This window comes from Hemibagrus wyckioides, linkage group LG18 (assembly GCF_019097595.1).
Source record: "Hemibagrus wyckioides isolate EC202008001 linkage group LG18, SWU_Hwy_1.0, whole genome shotgun sequence".
Taxonomy (NCBI): domain Eukaryota; kingdom Metazoa; phylum Chordata; class Actinopteri; order Siluriformes; family Bagridae; genus Hemibagrus; species Hemibagrus wyckioides.
In genome coordinates, this window is record NC_080727.1 from 14,573,326 (window position 1) to 14,592,016 (window position 18,691).

General features: G+C 38.6%; 1 protein-coding gene across 3 annotated transcripts in view; it reads right to left on the minus strand.

Moving 5' to 3' along the window:
• capn5b (calpain 5b) overlaps positions 1-18,691 on the minus strand; it is a 48,220-nt gene that overhangs the window by 16,061 nt on the left and 13,468 nt on the right. For all 3 annotated transcript variants that reach the window (XR_009207244.1, XM_058415728.1, XM_058415727.1), the window contains exons 3-6: positions 13,843-13,974; positions 8,856-9,064; positions 4,992-5,184; positions 492-685 (exon numbers count right to left, since the gene is read on the minus strand). Coding sequence is in view for 2 of the 3 variants with exons in the window: in XM_058415728.1 (XP_058271711.1) it covers positions 492-685; positions 4,992-5,184; positions 8,856-9,064; positions 13,843-13,974 (728 nt within the window). In the remaining variant the exon portion in view is untranslated. The remainder of the gene's footprint in view (positions 1-491; positions 686-4,991; positions 5,185-8,855; positions 9,065-13,842; positions 13,975-18,691) is intronic.

Here is an 18,691-nt window from a genome sequence, read left to right on the forward strand (position 1 = left end):
TCCTTACACAATCAGAATTGAAGTTCTGTGGCTTTTAGTATGAATGTTATATTATCTCTAAGCTAATGTGCTTTCAAACAATGACAAATTTTGCATTTAAAACATTCTGATGACGTCATTTTATGTCCAATCAAATACTCTCTAGAATCTGAAGTGTCCCGTTTCCATTTAACTGTCCAGTCCGGCTTAGCTAACACAAACACACCGGGTTCTGCAGTGGATTTTAAATGAGCGTTGCAGCAGTGCTCACTCTCTGACCTTCTTATCAACATTTCTGAAACTGGCATAGACTGTCGTTGGACACAATAACTCTAAATGGCCTCAAATGAACAGGTCAGTGCTCAAATCTAAAATCACAAATATCAATTAATGACCAAAAGACTTATTTTTGTGTGTTTAATTCTGTCACAGCAAACCTGGGCTGAAAAATACACATTGTAAAATCTTGGTGATTTCCAATAGATCTCCAGTCCAGCAGTGGGCACTCTCACCTATCACTCCATGGCCCGCTCCACTCCTTCTCTCCCCAGGGGTTCCTCATACGGATCATATGCAGCTTCTCAGATTTGAAGAAGGCCAGCAAGCCGTGGCCCAGGCGCACTTTCCGAACATCAGTGACTGCGTAAGCATGACCTTTGACCAGCCCACAGTCCAGCCGAGCCTCCATGTCCTCCACTGTGGTCGCCTGCAGGGGAATGGGAAAGGAGCTACTTGAACATAATCATCAAGAAATATAAGTGTAATGTGTTAAATAATACAGATTCTAGCAAATAAGGCCTCAACAGACTGAGTGATGAACAGCAATAAAATTTTCAGTTTAAGTTTAAATGACCAATTTAGTGAGGATACTGCTTGGCATACTGTAGAAGAAAATGAAGCTCTCAGTGTATGACAGGTCTTGTAAACTCCCTGTGACACCCATTACTGGTCAATAGAAACATTCTCAGATTGGCTGTGTGTGTTCATAGCAAAGGCAGGACAGTAAGATGAAAAAAGCAATTAGGCCGTGTCTGAAACAAGCAAGGCCAGACACGCTAAAGGGCCTGATGTAGCAATCTTCAAATTAAACTGTCTCCTGGACAAAAAAACCAATAAACCAACACCAAACCTCAAAGCTACGTTAGAACTTGATTAGCCCTTGCTCTGACTTGAACTCCAGATTGAGTTAATTCCTAAACATGTCTCGGTTTCTTTGTTTCGTGGTTCCATTTGTTTAGATGTACAAATGGATTTCCCAAAGTTTGCTAATTCAAAGCTGAATCCTTGGTAAGCCTGAGGGATTTGTGTGTGTTTGATTTGATATGGCAGTGTAGCCACACTGGCAGTCTCAGCTCTTGCTGTCTATAAATGTCTCGTCGCTGTTGCGAGAGAAAAAAAAACCTTATTGATAAAAAAGTCACGTAGCCAATAAAAGATTGCTCCGAGTCTGAGACTGGACTCATTTACAAGAAGATGAAAGTCTGGCAGAAAATGATGGTGGAAAAAAAAAAAAAAAAACACCCTGAGCAAATTTATATTAGTTTAAGGCTGAACTTTGATGGCTCAGGAGATGTAATCATGATTCTCACTTATGATTCGTTTAGGTATCAGATGATCCTAAAATTCTTTACAATCTAATAAAAAAAAAAAGGTGACAAACGTAACTCAAAGGTATGTCTTATACCTTCAGGTAAAGTACCTAGAGAATGTAGTGTACATTTAATTTAATGTACCTCTTCTGCTGAGGATGTCGAGGAATTATGAATTATTCAGTGAATCTAACAGCAGTGGCAGCTCATCCATAGGGGCAGGTAGAGCAGAGTCCTACCATGTATATAATATTCATTCAACAAAAGTTAATCTGTGTAAAGTGCTTATTCTCAATGCCATATAATTCTGTTGATATACAAATTAAATTTTTGAGTAATTAACTATTTACTTATTATCTTTACTGAGTCTCTAATAGTGGCCCATCTGGGCAGGTATCATGCTGCCCCTTGCTCAGGGAAGAAGCAATGGATAGGACAGTTAAACAGGGTCTATAGAATAAACAATTCTACAGCAAATAATCACGATTAAATCTAAAACATTTGTTCCAACAAATGCATAGTGCAAATACAGGCAGTAAAGCTTCTTACATTGTATTTAACCCTGGACTATTGTCAATCTAAACCTTCCTTTTAGTCCCAGGTAGAGGAAGGTTTCACACTTGTAATCTAAATGAAATATTGGCTGTGATTTTTACCCCGGTTTATGAAACCCTGCTCTAAAGCGTTTGTGTTTTTAACCCTGCATTGTGGTAACATGCTCGTACAGCATGAAACAATGTGGTGTTTGAATGTAAGGACTAGATGCTTATCAACAGGAACTGGAAAATTTATCTGGAATTTTATCTATTTATTTATTTTAACTGATGTGAAAGCGTGAGCCAATCTCATCGCGTTGTTGACGTCGCAAATATGTGAATAAGAAGGTTAACCCAGAGTTTAGAAATTTACAGAGTGAAACATCAGATTATAAAGAGCCAGGATTAACTGTTAACCCCTGGTAATCTATGAACTGTGTGATACGTGAAACAAGATAACCAATGATTCTGTTCCCCAGAGTTGATAATGACCCAGGGTTAGATATTTCAAGTGAGAAAAGCCCTTGGGTGTCTATGATGAACTGAACCAGTTCTACTGCAGCATATTAAACCATACATTTTAGTGGAGCACGATGACATTTATAATGATGTTGCCTCAAGCTGAGAGGCTATAACACTCGACTTGTTCTATAGATTTGCCTAACTCATAAATATTTAGAACAACTTCCGTAATAGACAGTCACCATACTCCTACTGTATTAACTGGAGCAAGTGTGCTTCTCTCTTCTAGTACACACAGTAGAGCTATGACCTTTAACCAGGGTTGCCAGGTTACTGCAAAACTTCTCAGTCTAACTACATCTCGAAATCACCAGACAAGCCGAGTGTAATTCCCGATCCTGGGATTGCCCTGCAGCTTTGGCCTGGTCTCAGACTCACACAGAAGAGGTGAGATGCCTCAATAGAAGTCTGACAACATTCCCCTTGTCACTCATGGTACACATGTGTTGTTGAAACTAATGATGCCATCATTAGATAAAACACATGCCCAGGTTACATCAGTGTAACCAAACTCCTCATAACATCTTACAGTGACTCAGACTAAGCTGCCAGTGTGAAAACTCATTTAGAATTTATTTGCTATAAAATCAGATCTTGCTGGCTTTAGGATATTTTTTAATCTAGCCCAGTCAGACTTCTCAGTTAACTGTCCTGCATGTGGCTGTGTGACTCCTCTCCTGATGAACTTGATTTTTGCCAACAAGGTACAATAATAATTCTCTGGAAGATAAATGGCTCAGTTTGCAAACTACCTCACAAAACTAAAAAGTTGAGCAAATAAAAGAAACAGGAACATTTTAAAAATTCATTTATCAATCCTAAAAAGGTCATTAGTATTTATATGTAATTTAAAATGTATAGAGTTGTGAAAGGTTACTGTTTGTTGAATGGCTGATTTTCCAGCCTTTATTGAGGATACTGTTGTAAGATATATTGCACCGATTCGGAGAGGGAAAGGAAATTATGAAGTGTAACAAAAATGCATGTGCACCATGCTGAGCCATGTTTCCCATGCAAAAGCTGAGATAAAGAAGATAAATATGTCTCCTTTTGTGTTTCGTGGCTCTTTGTGAAATGTAAATGGACTGGAAATTTTTCTAATACAGACGCCGGTTAACGATATTAGAGTTTCATTGTGTGCCATCGAACACTGCAAAAATGGAGGCTGTGTCACTATTGACATTGTCCTGCCCCACTGATATCTACGGTCATGTGCTGCGGCTGTCGAATAGAAATGCCGTGTCTTATACGCAAACAATCTTAAGAATAAAACAAAATAGAGGAGCTATTTAAAACATCATTTATTCTAAGCACAATAATAACTGTAAATTTATTAAATTTACGGGGTTTTTTTTTTTACTTTTATTTTTTTTAAATATAAAAAATGTACAGAATTGTTATAATGTAGATTTTGTTTGTTTTTTTTTTGTTTTAAATGCAGAGGAAAATAGATTTAAAAAATTAAAATATGAATTTAACTAAATATTTTTAAAAGATGATGGAAAAGCAGGCATTTGTTTTTATATAGTATAAATGGACAGCATGGTACAGTTAATATGAAAGGAATTATATACTGGAGCGCATTCTGTTAAAAGAAACTAATCAAAGACTGAGTGATGCGATTATTTTCCATAACAACACATCCTGAAATGTTTTATTCCACTTATACAACAGCAGTTTGCTATAATTCCATTTTTTATCCACTTACTGTACACTTACATTTAATTTTATGGATCATCAGGAAAACTAGTTGGTTCCTGTTATCAACTATAAACAGATGTTTCCTCATCTGCTTCTCTTATTTCTCTGACTCAAAGGAAATGATAAGAAAACTGCTGTGATCATGTTTTGGAGAAAGTTCTTGGCTCTGAATATACAACTTTAACTGAAACTGGAAACTCCTACCTTCATCAAATCAACGATTTATTAGTCTTAGGTTGATTTATAGATTTTGTAGATTCATCTGTCCCACAAGTCCATGTGACTTGATGAGGTGTTACTATAGAAACAACATGTAATCTGTCAGAAGGAATGCATTAATACGTATAAGCCTGTGGATTCAATTGCATCTGGAACGACTGTCATGGCTTCCGTTTTAGAAACTCCTAACATGTTCTGACCAGCGCTCCGGTAATTCTAATGTAAGTCGCAGCATTAAGCTTTAGAAGACAGAAATGTAAATCTGTATCGAATAAGGGATACGGGATGAGTGTCAAAATCATCCTGGCACATCCAACAACAGCGTGACATTTTTGCTAAAAACAAAACTGTGTAAGAAAAAAAAAAAAAAGGACACAGCATCTTATATTATCTAGAAGATAAAAGCCTTGGTTATGTGACAGAAAGTGTAACAGTAAAAGCACACCCTGATGGAGCAGCTGATGAGTCCGTCTCGATTGTGGACCTTCAGCACTCTCTCGAACATCTGGTTCCTTGCCGCTTCATCCTGAGCGTACATTCCTTCTAGCAGGTCCACTGGCTCCGAGACCCCGCCGGTGAAGTCCACTAAAGCGTCGGCTGTGTTCCCACCATCCAGAGCTTCGTAACAGCCATACACTCTGCAGAAGTGAAGAGAAAGAGATTTATTCTATACCGAGTGAAAAAATTTCACATGGGTAAATGTATTTGTTATTATAACATTGCTATAATTATAATTAAGTAATATTAATCAGCCTGTTTTAGATGCTTTTACACATCTCATGCTTAAATTGGCAGAGAATCTAAATAAAATGCTTGTAAAATAAATAATAATAATAAATAATGCTTCATGAAAAAAATCTGCATGATGTTGACTATTTGATTTTATTAATGACAATTTCATTAGTTAATTTTGCAGTCTAAATTTCTTTTGCAGAGCATTTCAGTATCCTTTCATAGCCCTGTCTGTATTTTATGTGCTAATGTGTGTGTTTAGGATGCATCTGTGATGCTCTGCAGTCCAATCCGTTCCAGCCTAAAACCAACCAAATGACACCCAATCAGAGCTGTGGATCTTCTCGAACTATTAATCCTCACCTGCTCACTGACTTTTGGTGGATGGTCTCTTCAAGAGTTGCAGCAGTAGTGCCATATTCCTTCTATTTTACAATAATGGATTATTTTATCCCTGTTCTCATGAGCTATCACTCCCACCTGCTCCATGCAATAACCACTACACTTCACCTGCCTCGGAGCAGAAAGCAGTGCTTTCTCAAGTGCTTTCTCTCTGCAGCTACCAGACTGGAAACTACGCACATAACTTCTCCACTTGATAAGGTAAGTAGTTTTTTTTTTCTGTACTACTCTTTATACGATGAACATCAGACTCATGCTGCACAATGATATTTTTGCACATTGTACAAAAATACTGTATCTGCTTATATTCAGTCCCCCAGAATCTATATATAACTGCACAATTTTGTACATTTGCATAGTTGATAACCTGCAGAGTATCTGTTTGATATTTATTCTAGATATGGTTGCTTATAGTTGTTTATTTTCCCTTATTTAAATGTGCTTCTGTTGTTTTATTTTCTCTGTTGTCTCTGTGCTGCTGTAACACCAGCATTTCCCACTGGAGATTAATAAAGCGTTATCCTAATTTATTTTTAATTTTATTAAATGATGCTCCATGGGCTGTTCAAATTTTGGGATTTTTTTAAATAAACAAACCCTGACAGACTCTGATATCTCCTCAGTCTTCATAGCGCTTATTGTTTAGGACTTTTCTCGAATCCTAGGCCTTCTAAAAACGGAATGTACTTGCATTGATAAAGGCCTGCAATGATAAATCTGAATATTTGATAATGTCGCTTATTAAAAATGATAAATTTTTATGTTTGACTAGTCATTGGGCTAACCAATAACAGAGACGTGTATTCCTGGGCCATGTTACAGCAGACTGAAACAGCTTCCTGCAGAGCTGACACAGAGCTGCACCACACACAGCACTTTTCATGTCCAACACGTTCTTGATGTTGTTTAAAAGAGCAAGCTGACAGATTTCACTGAAACATACAGGCAGCCTGTGTGGAAGATTGTTTTCTTGCTTAATGTCTTTTATAACTGAGTTCATGTCTCACGAGGGCGAGAGATGCTTGCTCGCTTTCTCTCCCACAGATGGAAATGTGAATAATGAAAAAAAAGGCACAAAAAACTGATAGTTTCAGTCACTCTGCAGTGTGACTGTGAAATAAAAAAAAAAAACCTTTCATAACAGCATGGGCATTAAAAACAAGAGCTGCCGAGAACTCCTGCATGGTGAATGAAATATAATAAACAAATGATGTAACATCTTCCATTTACATTTCATTCAAAAGGACTTATAAGATCTTTTGATGCACTGTAATAGTAGAATATGTGCAGAAATGCCATCATTTACTGCATAGTACTACACCTGCACGCATTTGCATAGTTTAGATAAAGGGCTTCATTTAAAATAAATGTCTTATTAAGCAAGTGAAATTGCTTGTTATTGTAACAGGGAAAGTTCTTTAGATTAGGTCTGGATTATATTACATTATTGGAAAAAAAAAATACGAACCCCAAGTCTAATGAAGTTGGGATGTTGTGTAAAACGTAAATAAAATCCCATGACCCATATTTAATTGAAAACACCACAAAGACAAGATATGCAATGTTCCAACTGATCAACTTGATTGTCTCTTGCAAATATTCACTCATTTTGAATTTGATGCCTGCAAAAGAGCTGGGACAGGGGCAACAAAAGACTGGGAAAGTTGGGGGATGCTCCAAAAACACCTGTTTTGAACATTCCACAGGTGAACAAAAAGGTGAGCTTCATGATTAGGTATAAAAGGAGGATCCCCGAACGGCTCAGTCATTCACAAGCATGGATGGGGTGCAAACAGTCCAACAGTTAAGAAACAACTTTCTTCAACGTACAATTGCAAAGAATTTAGGTATTCCATGATCTACAGGCCTTAATATCATCAGAAGATTCAGAGAATCCAGAGAAATCTGTACATAAGCAGCAAGGCTGAAAACCAACACTGAATGGCCGCGACCTTCGATCCCTCAGGCGGCACTGCATTAAAAACAGACATCATTCTGTATAGGATATTGCCACGTGGGCTCAGGAACACTTTGGAAAACTGTTGTCAGTTAAGTTTGGTGGTGGGTCAGTGATGGTCTGGGGAGGCATATCTATGGAGGAATGCACAAACCGCTACAGGCTAGAAAATGGCATCCTGACTGCCATTAGGTATTGGGATGAAATCTTTGGACCCATTGTCAGACCCTACTCTGTTGCAGTGGGTTCCTCCTGGTGCACGAAAATGCCTGGCCTCATGTGGCGTGAGTATGCAGGCAGTTCCTGGAGGATGAAGGACGTGATATACCATTGAATGGCCCCCACGCTTGCCTGTCCTAAATACAATAGTACACCTCTGGGACATCAAGTTTCGGTCCATCCAACACCACCAAGTTGCACCGTATAATTTTCATTTCCTTCAAATGATGTGGCATCCTTTCATTCCTAACACATTACCCAGTCCATATCAGTATAGATATACAGCATGATGTTTTTTTCTATCTATCTATCTATCTATCTATCTATCTATCTATCTATCTATTTTTTTCCTGCATAGCTAGTACACTGCTTTTCACCCAAGTCAGTTTCCACCTTCATTTTTTTTTTTAAATCAATGGGTCCACCATTATTGATTTCTTTTTTCCTTTACCGTCTGTCAGCGTTTTGCTGTATGTGAGCTCTGCTGTGGAACTGAAGGTAAATAGATTAAAATAAAAATATGCTGCTGGAGGTGTGGGTGTAAAGTATGCATGCACTTTTTTCCCCTGGAACACATGACTAATGCTGTTATTATGGCCTGTGTGGGAAAACTCTGAATTAAATCATGAGAACAATAATGCACACGGATAGGAGAGGGAGATTTCACTTCTAACTGTATTTTGCATTTGCGTAAGTTTTAAGGTGGACCAGCGATATACATATTGATCTATTAAATGGACAGGAAAAAGTTTTTCTCAGCAATTTCTCACCGTTGTGACAACTCAAAATATATAACACTATATAATATATAAATTTCACATTGACCATTTCAGAGAAATCTAAAGTAAGTTCATTCTAATTACTCTTAAACAGGATGAGATTAAGGTAAATAACCAGCAGTGTGTTTTTATGAACGTAATGTTGTATATTTTGTATTTTGCAAAATATGTAAGCAAGCATGCTGGATTAACACGGCATTTATAATTGAAGTGCACATACTTGGCATAAGCTTTTTCCACCAGAGCACTCCAGAACTCATTGCTGTCATTTGAGTGGCAGTACACCAGCTGATTGTCCACCGTGGGCAGGCGGTCATCGATCACTACATCCACCCATTCACCAAAGCGCCAAAAGCGGAAGTGGAAGATTCCAGCATATGAATCTGGTTTCTCCGGATCCCATTCCTGCTCTTTCCAGTCAGGGATAACCTGAAGAAAGAGACACAGCGAGAGAGAGAGAGAGAGAGAGAGAGATAGGAAGATGCCAGAAAGATACATAGCTATAGAGTACAGATCTTAAATTAAAAAAAAAAGAAAAAAAAAGACCATGCCTATTTATCGCAGTCACCAAAGTCAGATAATTGTTTTTACTGCCTTCTAAAAAATGACGATGCTTTTATTTTTAGCTCTGTTGCTTAACAGTGGCCTGCCACATCATTTGTTCACGGACACAAGTTGGTTGGGAACCAGCTTCCTGTAGGGAGGGGTCATGCCTATCAAGATTTCCAATTTAACTCGGCTCTGATTAGCATGCTGCGAGGTTCGGGCTTGCAGGAGGAACTGTAGGACAAGCATGACGAGCAGCCGTTTACAAAATGATAACAGCCCCTGTTGGAAGGACATCAGAGTGATTTAGAAGGCGTGGAGGAGCTGGTTCATTGTGATGGAGCTCCTCTGAGACAGTACAGAGATTGGATTTCAAGTACAGTTCTGTGGTAATTGCTCGATGGACAGCAGCTCTATTGCCACAAGTACATGCTCTGACCGTGAGTAATAGTGACATTCTTCAAAAAAAAAAACAATTTTGCAATGTGTTTTGCACTGCTGGTCTTTAAACTTGTTTAGATTCAAAATCACTGCTGTCTGAAATGCCTGGTTGAGTTATTAATTGCCTTTAGACAGAAAGATTGTTTTCATACTGTACACACACACACACACACACACACAGCCTACTAAAAGCATAATGTTAATGCAATGTAATTTTTTTTAAAGATACATCCCCTTCTTGAGTATTACATGCATCAAACCCTTCAACTGATAGCACCCCATATGCAAGGGATTCATTTGAGGGGAGACAGGTGCATGCTGTGTGTGCGTGGCACCCCATATACTTTATTAGAGTGGAGAGGGGTGCATGGTGTATGTGCCTGTGTGTGTGTGTGTGTGTGTGTGTAGTTAGTTCTTCATTATAATCCTTTGACAAATAGCTTGTCTAATGTCCCTTGTAAGAACCATTAAAATGTTTCCACATGGTCGACATCTTTTGACTGCTGACCTGCTGCTCAAATTGTTGAAGACGTCTGACCGCTGACCAGCTCTGGAGAGCAAATTCATTCTAATCACTTTCTAATTATCATCAGCATTACCATTATTTGTAAAGTGCCTGATTGGATGCTTTGTTAAAGGCCTATTTAATCTTTAATTTGGTCGTGATTTTCATCATTTGCTCTTTCGTTTTGCCCTTTTTGACTAAAACTTTTCCAGCGTTTTCTATAGAAACGTAGTTAACTGTATTCTGCTAGATTTTTACTTCACAGTAAAGAAAAGTGGATTAAATATCCCGTTGAGATGAGAACACCAGCCAAACTATTATTAATGTTAGATGGGGGAAAGGAAGCAGTGTTTCCCGATAGTGTCAGTTAATACCTGAGTGTTTAATATATTTGCACTGTCCATCATTCCAGATTGAAACATTTTACCTTTATTATGACAAAAAATTATATTAATTATTATAAATACATATTATATAAATTATTTACTAACTACAGTTAACCTAACAGGAAAGGTATATCGTTTTAACATATTATTAAGTTCAAAAACTGCTCTATTCAGTACAGGGAAATGTGTTGAAATTCTTTCCTATCACACATACACTACAGAATTTCTGTATTACTTAATGTCACAATGTCACATGCTGTATATCAGCACTGTAAATCAGGGTTTTGAGGAGCTTCCCAGTGCCAATAAGTGACATTTAGGAAAAACCTGACTAGCTAAGCTTAAAAAAAACACTCATCATTCCTCCTAAAATGTTTGTACAATTCAGCCCTAGTGAATACACGTCTGACTCAGCGAGGCAGTTTGCAGAAAGCTAATACTGTCGAGGGAACAAAGCTTTTACTGAAGCAAAGCTTCTTCAAAGCTAATGTCCTGTATCAGCGACCAGACGGCTGTAGAATAAAAAATGGATTTAGTCGGATGTTCAGCGTCTTAAGATATTACAAACTTCCATCACAAGATATTTGTTGAATATCAAGACTACAACTGATGGGAACCCAATCCAGCAAATCCAGCTGTCTCATATTCATAAGGTCCCTACCTTTGTTACAAACACTACAGCGCTGTCCTGAGCAACAAGTAATCGTTGACTTAAGATTGTGTGGGCAGAACAGACACAGACAAACCATACATGAAGCATGAGGAGACGAGAGAAATGCAGACAGTCTTTTCTTTTCTATCCATCCTGTAGGGATATATGCAGAAGACAGAGTGAGTCTCTTGTGGCCCTCATCAATTCCAAACTGTTTTACATTTCAACCACCGGCTGTTTGTCAGTAGCTACTGTGGTGCTAAAGGTAAAAATATTACGATAGAAATATGTTGCTGGAGGTTTAGGTGCAGAATAATGTATAAGTAGGCAAGCCTTTTACCTGGAAACCAGAATAGCGGTGTCTTGTTTGTTAATCCCTTAAGGATTCTGAGCAACTAATTAACTTTGCAAGAACACTCGTTATCCTAAAAATACCTATAATTACATTGAAAGAAGAACAATTGATTATTTAACCTGATGACAGTTCAGTCAACATGTTTAATTCAGTGTCTCTGTGTCACATCATCCTTACAAAACCCACAAATCATCATAATGCATATTATAAGAGACTACTTTATATCAGAGATCCTTTGGGAGAAAACTGTTATTGGATTCATCTGATTTCAGAGATATTTCAAGGTATATTGTATCTTCCATTCATTCATTCATTCATTCATTCATTCATTCATTCATTCATTCATTTCTTTATCCATCCATTCATCCATCAATTACCTTCAATAACAAAATATATGACTATTATATGTATTTAGGTAATAACAATACAGAACTTTTTTAACATGCCTGAATCTTAGTATCTGGCACACCTAGTAATATGCTAATTATACTAAATTATAAATTAATCGAATCTTTATGGCCTATAAGGACCATAAAGTAATTGTAATGAACAGTAATTATCAAATATATGCCAATATTTCTTCAATAGAACAAATAAATTCATTCATATCCACTTTGGTAAACGGGACTCAAAATTATTAGGCTTCATTTTCATTTTCTGGTCTATTAACTCTCTGTATCTTTTGGGCTGTATTACATTTAAAGGCTGTTATTTGACTGTAAATGTTGAAAAAAAAACCCAACCCTGATACCCCATGAACGTGAATATAGACATGATTCTTTATGTAATCTAAATGTCTGATAATGAGCTTTCTTATTCGGATAACCTTTAAAAAAAATAATGGACAATATAGATTTTGTTTCCTAAATGTCTTATGCACTTTGGCTTGCTGAGCTTGGAAATCAATTTGGAATTTTCCATTTATCCTCTGTTTTTCTGAAATTAAAGAGAATATAACAGAAGAAGATTTCTGACTGATGTCTCTGTAATCCACTGAATATCCCAATCTGCATTCAGCCATGAGTGCCACATGACGACAATCTGCCAGCACTGAGGCCCCCAAAGACATGGAGCATAGAGGCAGCAGATGAAAATGACACCATACACAAGCCTAAAATACAAAATTTCCCATGGGTGAAAAATATTTGGACTGTTACAAAACGCTGACACTGGAGACTCCTTCCATAGAGTCTCCTCACTGTAAACCACATCTTATGTTGTTCTTTCAACTGCTCACTGTTCAGGGTCACCACAGAGGATCCTTTGGTCCACATGTTTTGAATTGGCACAGTTTTTACACCAGATGCCCTTCCTGATGCAACCCTCCCATTTTTATCCAGGCTTGGGACGGGCACTGAGAGTTAACCCTTCAGTGGCTGGGATGGCTCCCTGCCCAGGAATCGAACCCTGGCTGCGGCAACAAGAGAGCACGGGATCCTGCCACTGGACCACTAGAAGGATTTAAAAACCTTATCTTATGAACAATCGTAATCCTATGGTGCGTCTCAATCAGTTCAGCAGTCAGGGCTGATCAATGAGTCGGACATCTCAAGTTCTGTCTCTTTCTCTCAATCACAAAATCCTTTCAGTGTACTGGAATCCCACAGTACATTGCAAAAACCAGGGAGCATTGATGCATTGATCTACTGGAAATGCATCATATTTTCTGAAGCCTCTCAGCTCGAAAAAAAATATTGGCGAGTCATTGGCCGACAAATTTATTAGTAGTTATAGGATTGTTTTTGAAGCTCTTTAATGACTACTTAAGTTAATATGTATCTATATGAGGTTTGTTCAAGCCTAATTATTTCCAGACTACAATCCTGTTTGAAGCACCATGACAGACACATGTATGATTAAGCTAACAAATGTATGTAAATAGTAAAAAGTAAAAAAATGTAAAGATCTTATATGTTTGGGTTTTCACAGTGACTGATCAGGTGCATGATATACTTATTCACAACCTAGGGAGCTGCCAAGCTGTTTGAGACACATCCTCAGATGAAGTCCACTATACATGTTACTATATATGTAAATGAGCTGTTACTATAGTAACCACAATGCATTAAAATGAGATCATTAATATTAACCTCTGATTTGACTTACAGCTGTCTGTTTTTCTGATAAAACCTCTCACATGTAGGCTCTGAGTGCAAAACCTCATATTATTCAATATGAATCAGAATATTTTGGACACACTTGTGTTAGTAGATGCCTTTTACAAAACCATCTCATAAACACAGATGAAATTACATCAAGGAGTTCCCAATGAAATTAAATCTTCACGAAAGCTTATAACATGCTCAAAACACGCAAACTTACTTTCTGCCACAGAGACTCGCGCGAAGCCAGACTTGAACACGCCGCCACAAACCAGCAGTTTCCCAGCTGCCCTTGGTGCAGGTCATGAGCACTGATCCCATCCACGAACAAGTGCGGATCATCACACAGCTCCTGATTTAGAGACGGAGAGACAGAGAGAAAGCGACCAGTCAGAAAGTGTGAATGTGTGAACAGAACACAGAGAGTGAGGAATAGCAGCAGCTGTGTGAACACAAGAGAGCGGCCAAGGCTCCTCATGGATTACAGAAGCAATGAAAAGAGAAATGGATGACAAAATGGTGGTCTGAGGAGGTGATGGAGAACATAAAAATCTTTTCTCAGTGTGAGTTTGGAGAAAATGAAAAATAAATTGTCTAGTTGTGTTCAGCTCCACAGTCCACTTGATTTCATGAGATTTTTACTGACATGAAGGCTTGCTGAAACCTTGCTGTGCATTGGTTTAGTCATCCCATTTTCCTTACGGAAGTCACATAACCAGTTTTGATTTAGCAGTAGCTCAAAAAGGCTGAAAGTTTGTTTTCGGACCTGTAGATCTGTGATTTGTTCCAAAACCAGGAACTTTAACTGATACAATGAGGCATTATCTCCTTGGCTAAGTTTATAGTGTACCACTATATGCTTATGCAAGTCACATGTCAGTAACTGTCCTCTCATTGGTCAGAATACATTTGTTATATGTTCTGGGGTTCTGTTCATAGCACTCATTATATTTAATCAGTATGAGTAAAAAATTGAGGTTTCATCTGGACAACAATGTTTCAGCTGTTTTTTCTCATATCTGTCTCATCCAAAAAATCTTACATTGTTATATGTATTATGAGTTGGATTATACACCAGTCAGGCATAACACTGATGATCTCCTCATCATGGCACCTGTTAGTGGGTGGGATATATTAGGGAGCAAGTGAACATTTTGTCCTCAAAGTTGATGTGCAGGAAAAATGGGCAAGCGTAAGGATTTGAGTGAGTTTGACAAGGGCCACATTGTGATGGCTGGATGACTGGATCAGAGCATCTCCAAAACTGCAGCTCTTGTGGGATGTTCCCGGTCTGCAGTGGTCAGTATCTACCAAAAGTGGTCCAAGGAAGGAACAGTGGTGAACCGGCGACAGGGTCATAGGTGGTCATTGATGCACGTGGGGAGTGAAGGCTGGCCCGCTCAAATTGTTTTCTGATAGAAAGGTGTCAGGATACACAATGCATCACAGTTTGTTGTTTATGGGGCTGCATAGCTACAGACCAGTCAGGGTGCCCAGGTGGTCATAATGTTATGCCTGGTCATTCATATATATTAAAATTTATGCATTTTCTGTATCATATATGCTACACAGGGTCAAGAGGAGCCTGGAGTATATTCCAGGGTACTCAGGGAACAAGTAAGGAGAATCAATCTCTCTCTCTCTCTCTCTCTCTCACACACACACACACACACAACACAGACAATTTAAAGATTCCAATTAGCCTATACCCAGGACATCAGCAGGAAACCCCTAAAGCATGGGGGAACATGCAAACTCCTTGCAAGGTGAGAAGTTTTCCTTTAATGATTTTCAGCTTCTATTATTTGTTAGTTAATTGCTTAAGTCTAATAGCTATCTCCTAAATCAGATATCTGACACCAAACATGGTCATATTTCTGAGGACAATTGTGCAGTTCATTTTCATACAAACTACTCCTTTAATTGATACTATAAGCACTCTGACTGTGGATGACCCAGTGAGTGTGAATACACCTCAGGACTTTGGACATCTTGGAAAAATGAACAGCGAAGCCCTTCAGTGCCCGTGTCATCAGCATAGGGACACACTCAGTCCAGGAGGGCTAAGAAAGAGACATTATGAGGGAGATGACGCTGAGAGAAGCAGCAGGCAAAGTGCAGAGTGGGGATGTGTGTGTGTGTGTGTGTGTGTGTGGCTACAGCTCATTTACCCTCACTACTCACCCCCAGGAGACTCTACAAATGAGCGCAGGAGGAAAATTAAGCTTTTATGGTTGACTCTGAACACTGGACCTTTGCAACAGAATGCATGGGCAAGTCCTCTTACATTACACAAGCATGCACACTCAAAAACACACACACACACACACATTCCTCTATTTGAACCACTTCCCAGATCTCAGCAGGTGCCCCGCACATAGCAGCCCCACGATGCGTGTCTCATATCGGCCAATAAACAGACTTCATTTTGCACCACATTCCTGTAGAGAGTGAAGATGAAGTGCGATGATGTCATGGGAAAACCCACACCTTTATTTTCAAGCTGATCGCCAGCTGAGTCGTTCTGCGTGGGGTCTTCCTATTTTGCATACTCACACATTCACTATTATTATATATTTACATTTATACTCATGCTGCATGACTGATTTCCCGTCCTGTGCGGATGTGATTGCAGCATAATGGCGTCTGCTCACAGTGAAGCTGCTTTGATGCTTTTTGTTTAAGGCAGCTGTGCACGAGTGGAAATACTATAACCCTTAAGCGCACACAAAACGCATCAAAACATATTTATGATGATATATAAAGCTGATTAAAAGAACTGACATCTTTTTTTATTAAGCTATCATGCTTAAGACTACTTTTCCACAAGGCACTGCCACCAAAAGTGTGACTTGGGCTCTAAAGAGAAGTGGCTGCTTTAAAAAAGCATTGCCGCTAGCAGAATTTTTTTCCTAAATATTCTATTCATTTCTTCACAGGACAGAGAGAAAGACAAACTGCAGAATTAAAAAAAAAAAACACCCCTGTCTATCCTCATTTGCCCTCCTTCAACTCACCCATCAAGCCCATCCATGACCACCTAAGGGTATTGGGAGAAGAGGAAAAAAAGAGGGAAATAAAATAAAATAAAATAAAATAGAAAAAAAAGAAAATATAATAAATTAATTAAAAAAGGCACAGAGGAAAGCCAGAATAAAAGGTTACTTTGCATGTCAAGAGCAGTCTTCAGTCTGTTTTTTTCACAGTGGAGCTTCCAGCTTTAAATAAAAATCAGGTAGCAGGTTGTAGGGCATGTGAAAAAAACAAACATGGTGTCCTTCTATTTAGAGTTATTTATAGAAATTTTCAAATGAAATTTGTTCTAGAAAATTAATAGGAGTTTTCTTTCCCTAATTTTATTTGAAGACACTAGCTCAGATTCATGGCACAGGGTTGTTTTAACACAGTAGATGTCACAATGTTGGGTACTTCAGAAACAGTTCGATTGCATTGACCAGGCTTAATAAACAAACTAAACTTGAGCAATTTCTTTTTCCTTTCTGACAATCATCACTCTTCATTTCTGATGGACTTAGCCCAAATGTAATAAAAGCCCATTTGAGCACTTTACGGCTTTAGCATCGAATTAATGATCAATAGTGTACTTGTGTTTCAGACACTGTTTGAGAAGAGTAGGAAAATAAATGAGTGTGAGCAAGAAGAAGAGCGAGGCAGTAATGCAGTGATGCTCTCTGATTCATCATAAAAGCCTGGATATGAATATATATTTTTGTGACCATGAGTTGTTCTCCTAACCACACTGTAAAAGATGACTGGACCACAGAACCCTGACATCATCCTTGGATGTTTTGTTTGCTGGAGGAAAAGACAAAATACAGGAATTTTAGATGATGATTTGTAAAAACAGACATTCTTTGCCTGAAATGTGTTCCTCTTCTGCGTGTACAGTATCTCAAACACAAGAAGAGCATCAAGTCATTTCAATTAGACTGAAAGCCGCACTGCCTACATCTCTATTTATAACCAAAATCAGCTCAGGGAAGAACAACTGACAGACTGACAAACTGGAAGAGTGAAGGCTGTTACAGCTGGTACAGGAGAACAAACTGTGGAACGAGATGTTCAACAAGCATGTATGATTATGATAGTTAGCTGTCCCCATACTTTTGTCCACATAGTGTATCCTGTTTAGGGTTTAATTTCTTCCCTGAAATAAAAGTTAGTATCTAGAGCAGGGGTTTTCATTCCAACCATGCAGAAGCTACAACTGACTCCAACTGGCTAATCAACTGATCTTGGCTTTCAGTAGACTCAGGTGTGGCTTCTGGTCAGTTGGAATGAAAACCTGCACCCACACCGGCCCTTTGCGGATAAGATTGGACACCCCTGGTATAGAGGATGCCATCTACAGCAGTGTCTGGGTGCTTCTTCCAGGCTAATGTTGACCTGGAAGTCGAATCATGTGATCACTTCTCAGTAGCCTCTGAGCAGGTGTTAGTATTATCGGATTAGCAAGATTGGATAATGAGATGCAACCATGTCACTAAACGTGCTCTTTCATACACGTACAGCTGCTTATCATGACAGAATCCACTATTCTGCACCTACAAAGATTTTGTTATGCAGCTAATTAGCTTCATCTAGTTGGAAATACTGTAGTCTGCTTTCTTGCTCACAGACGCATAGGGATTAGCCCACCAGTTTACGCACACTACTTTAAACACACACAGTTCTAAGATTTTTGGTTTAATCTTGTTGATTCTGTTTAATAAAGCCTCCTCCTCATCACAAGCCAGACACACACACACATATTTACACACCCCTCCCTCCCCCACAAACACCAACACCCACACACCAAACACCCACCCACCCAAACACACACACACACACACACACACCACACACACAAAAACCGATCCAGAACTTCTTGCTGAATTCTATTCGCTGATGAACTGCTGTGCTCCTGGAGCTGTTGCTAGGCCGTTCTCTGAGAGCTGAGACAGAAAGCCAAACCAATCGAAGTCCAATTTTAACCCTGACTTCAGAGGTTCCAGCCGGCAGTGCTGCAGGAGAAATGACCCTCATGTCCTCCTTCTCTCATCTATTAC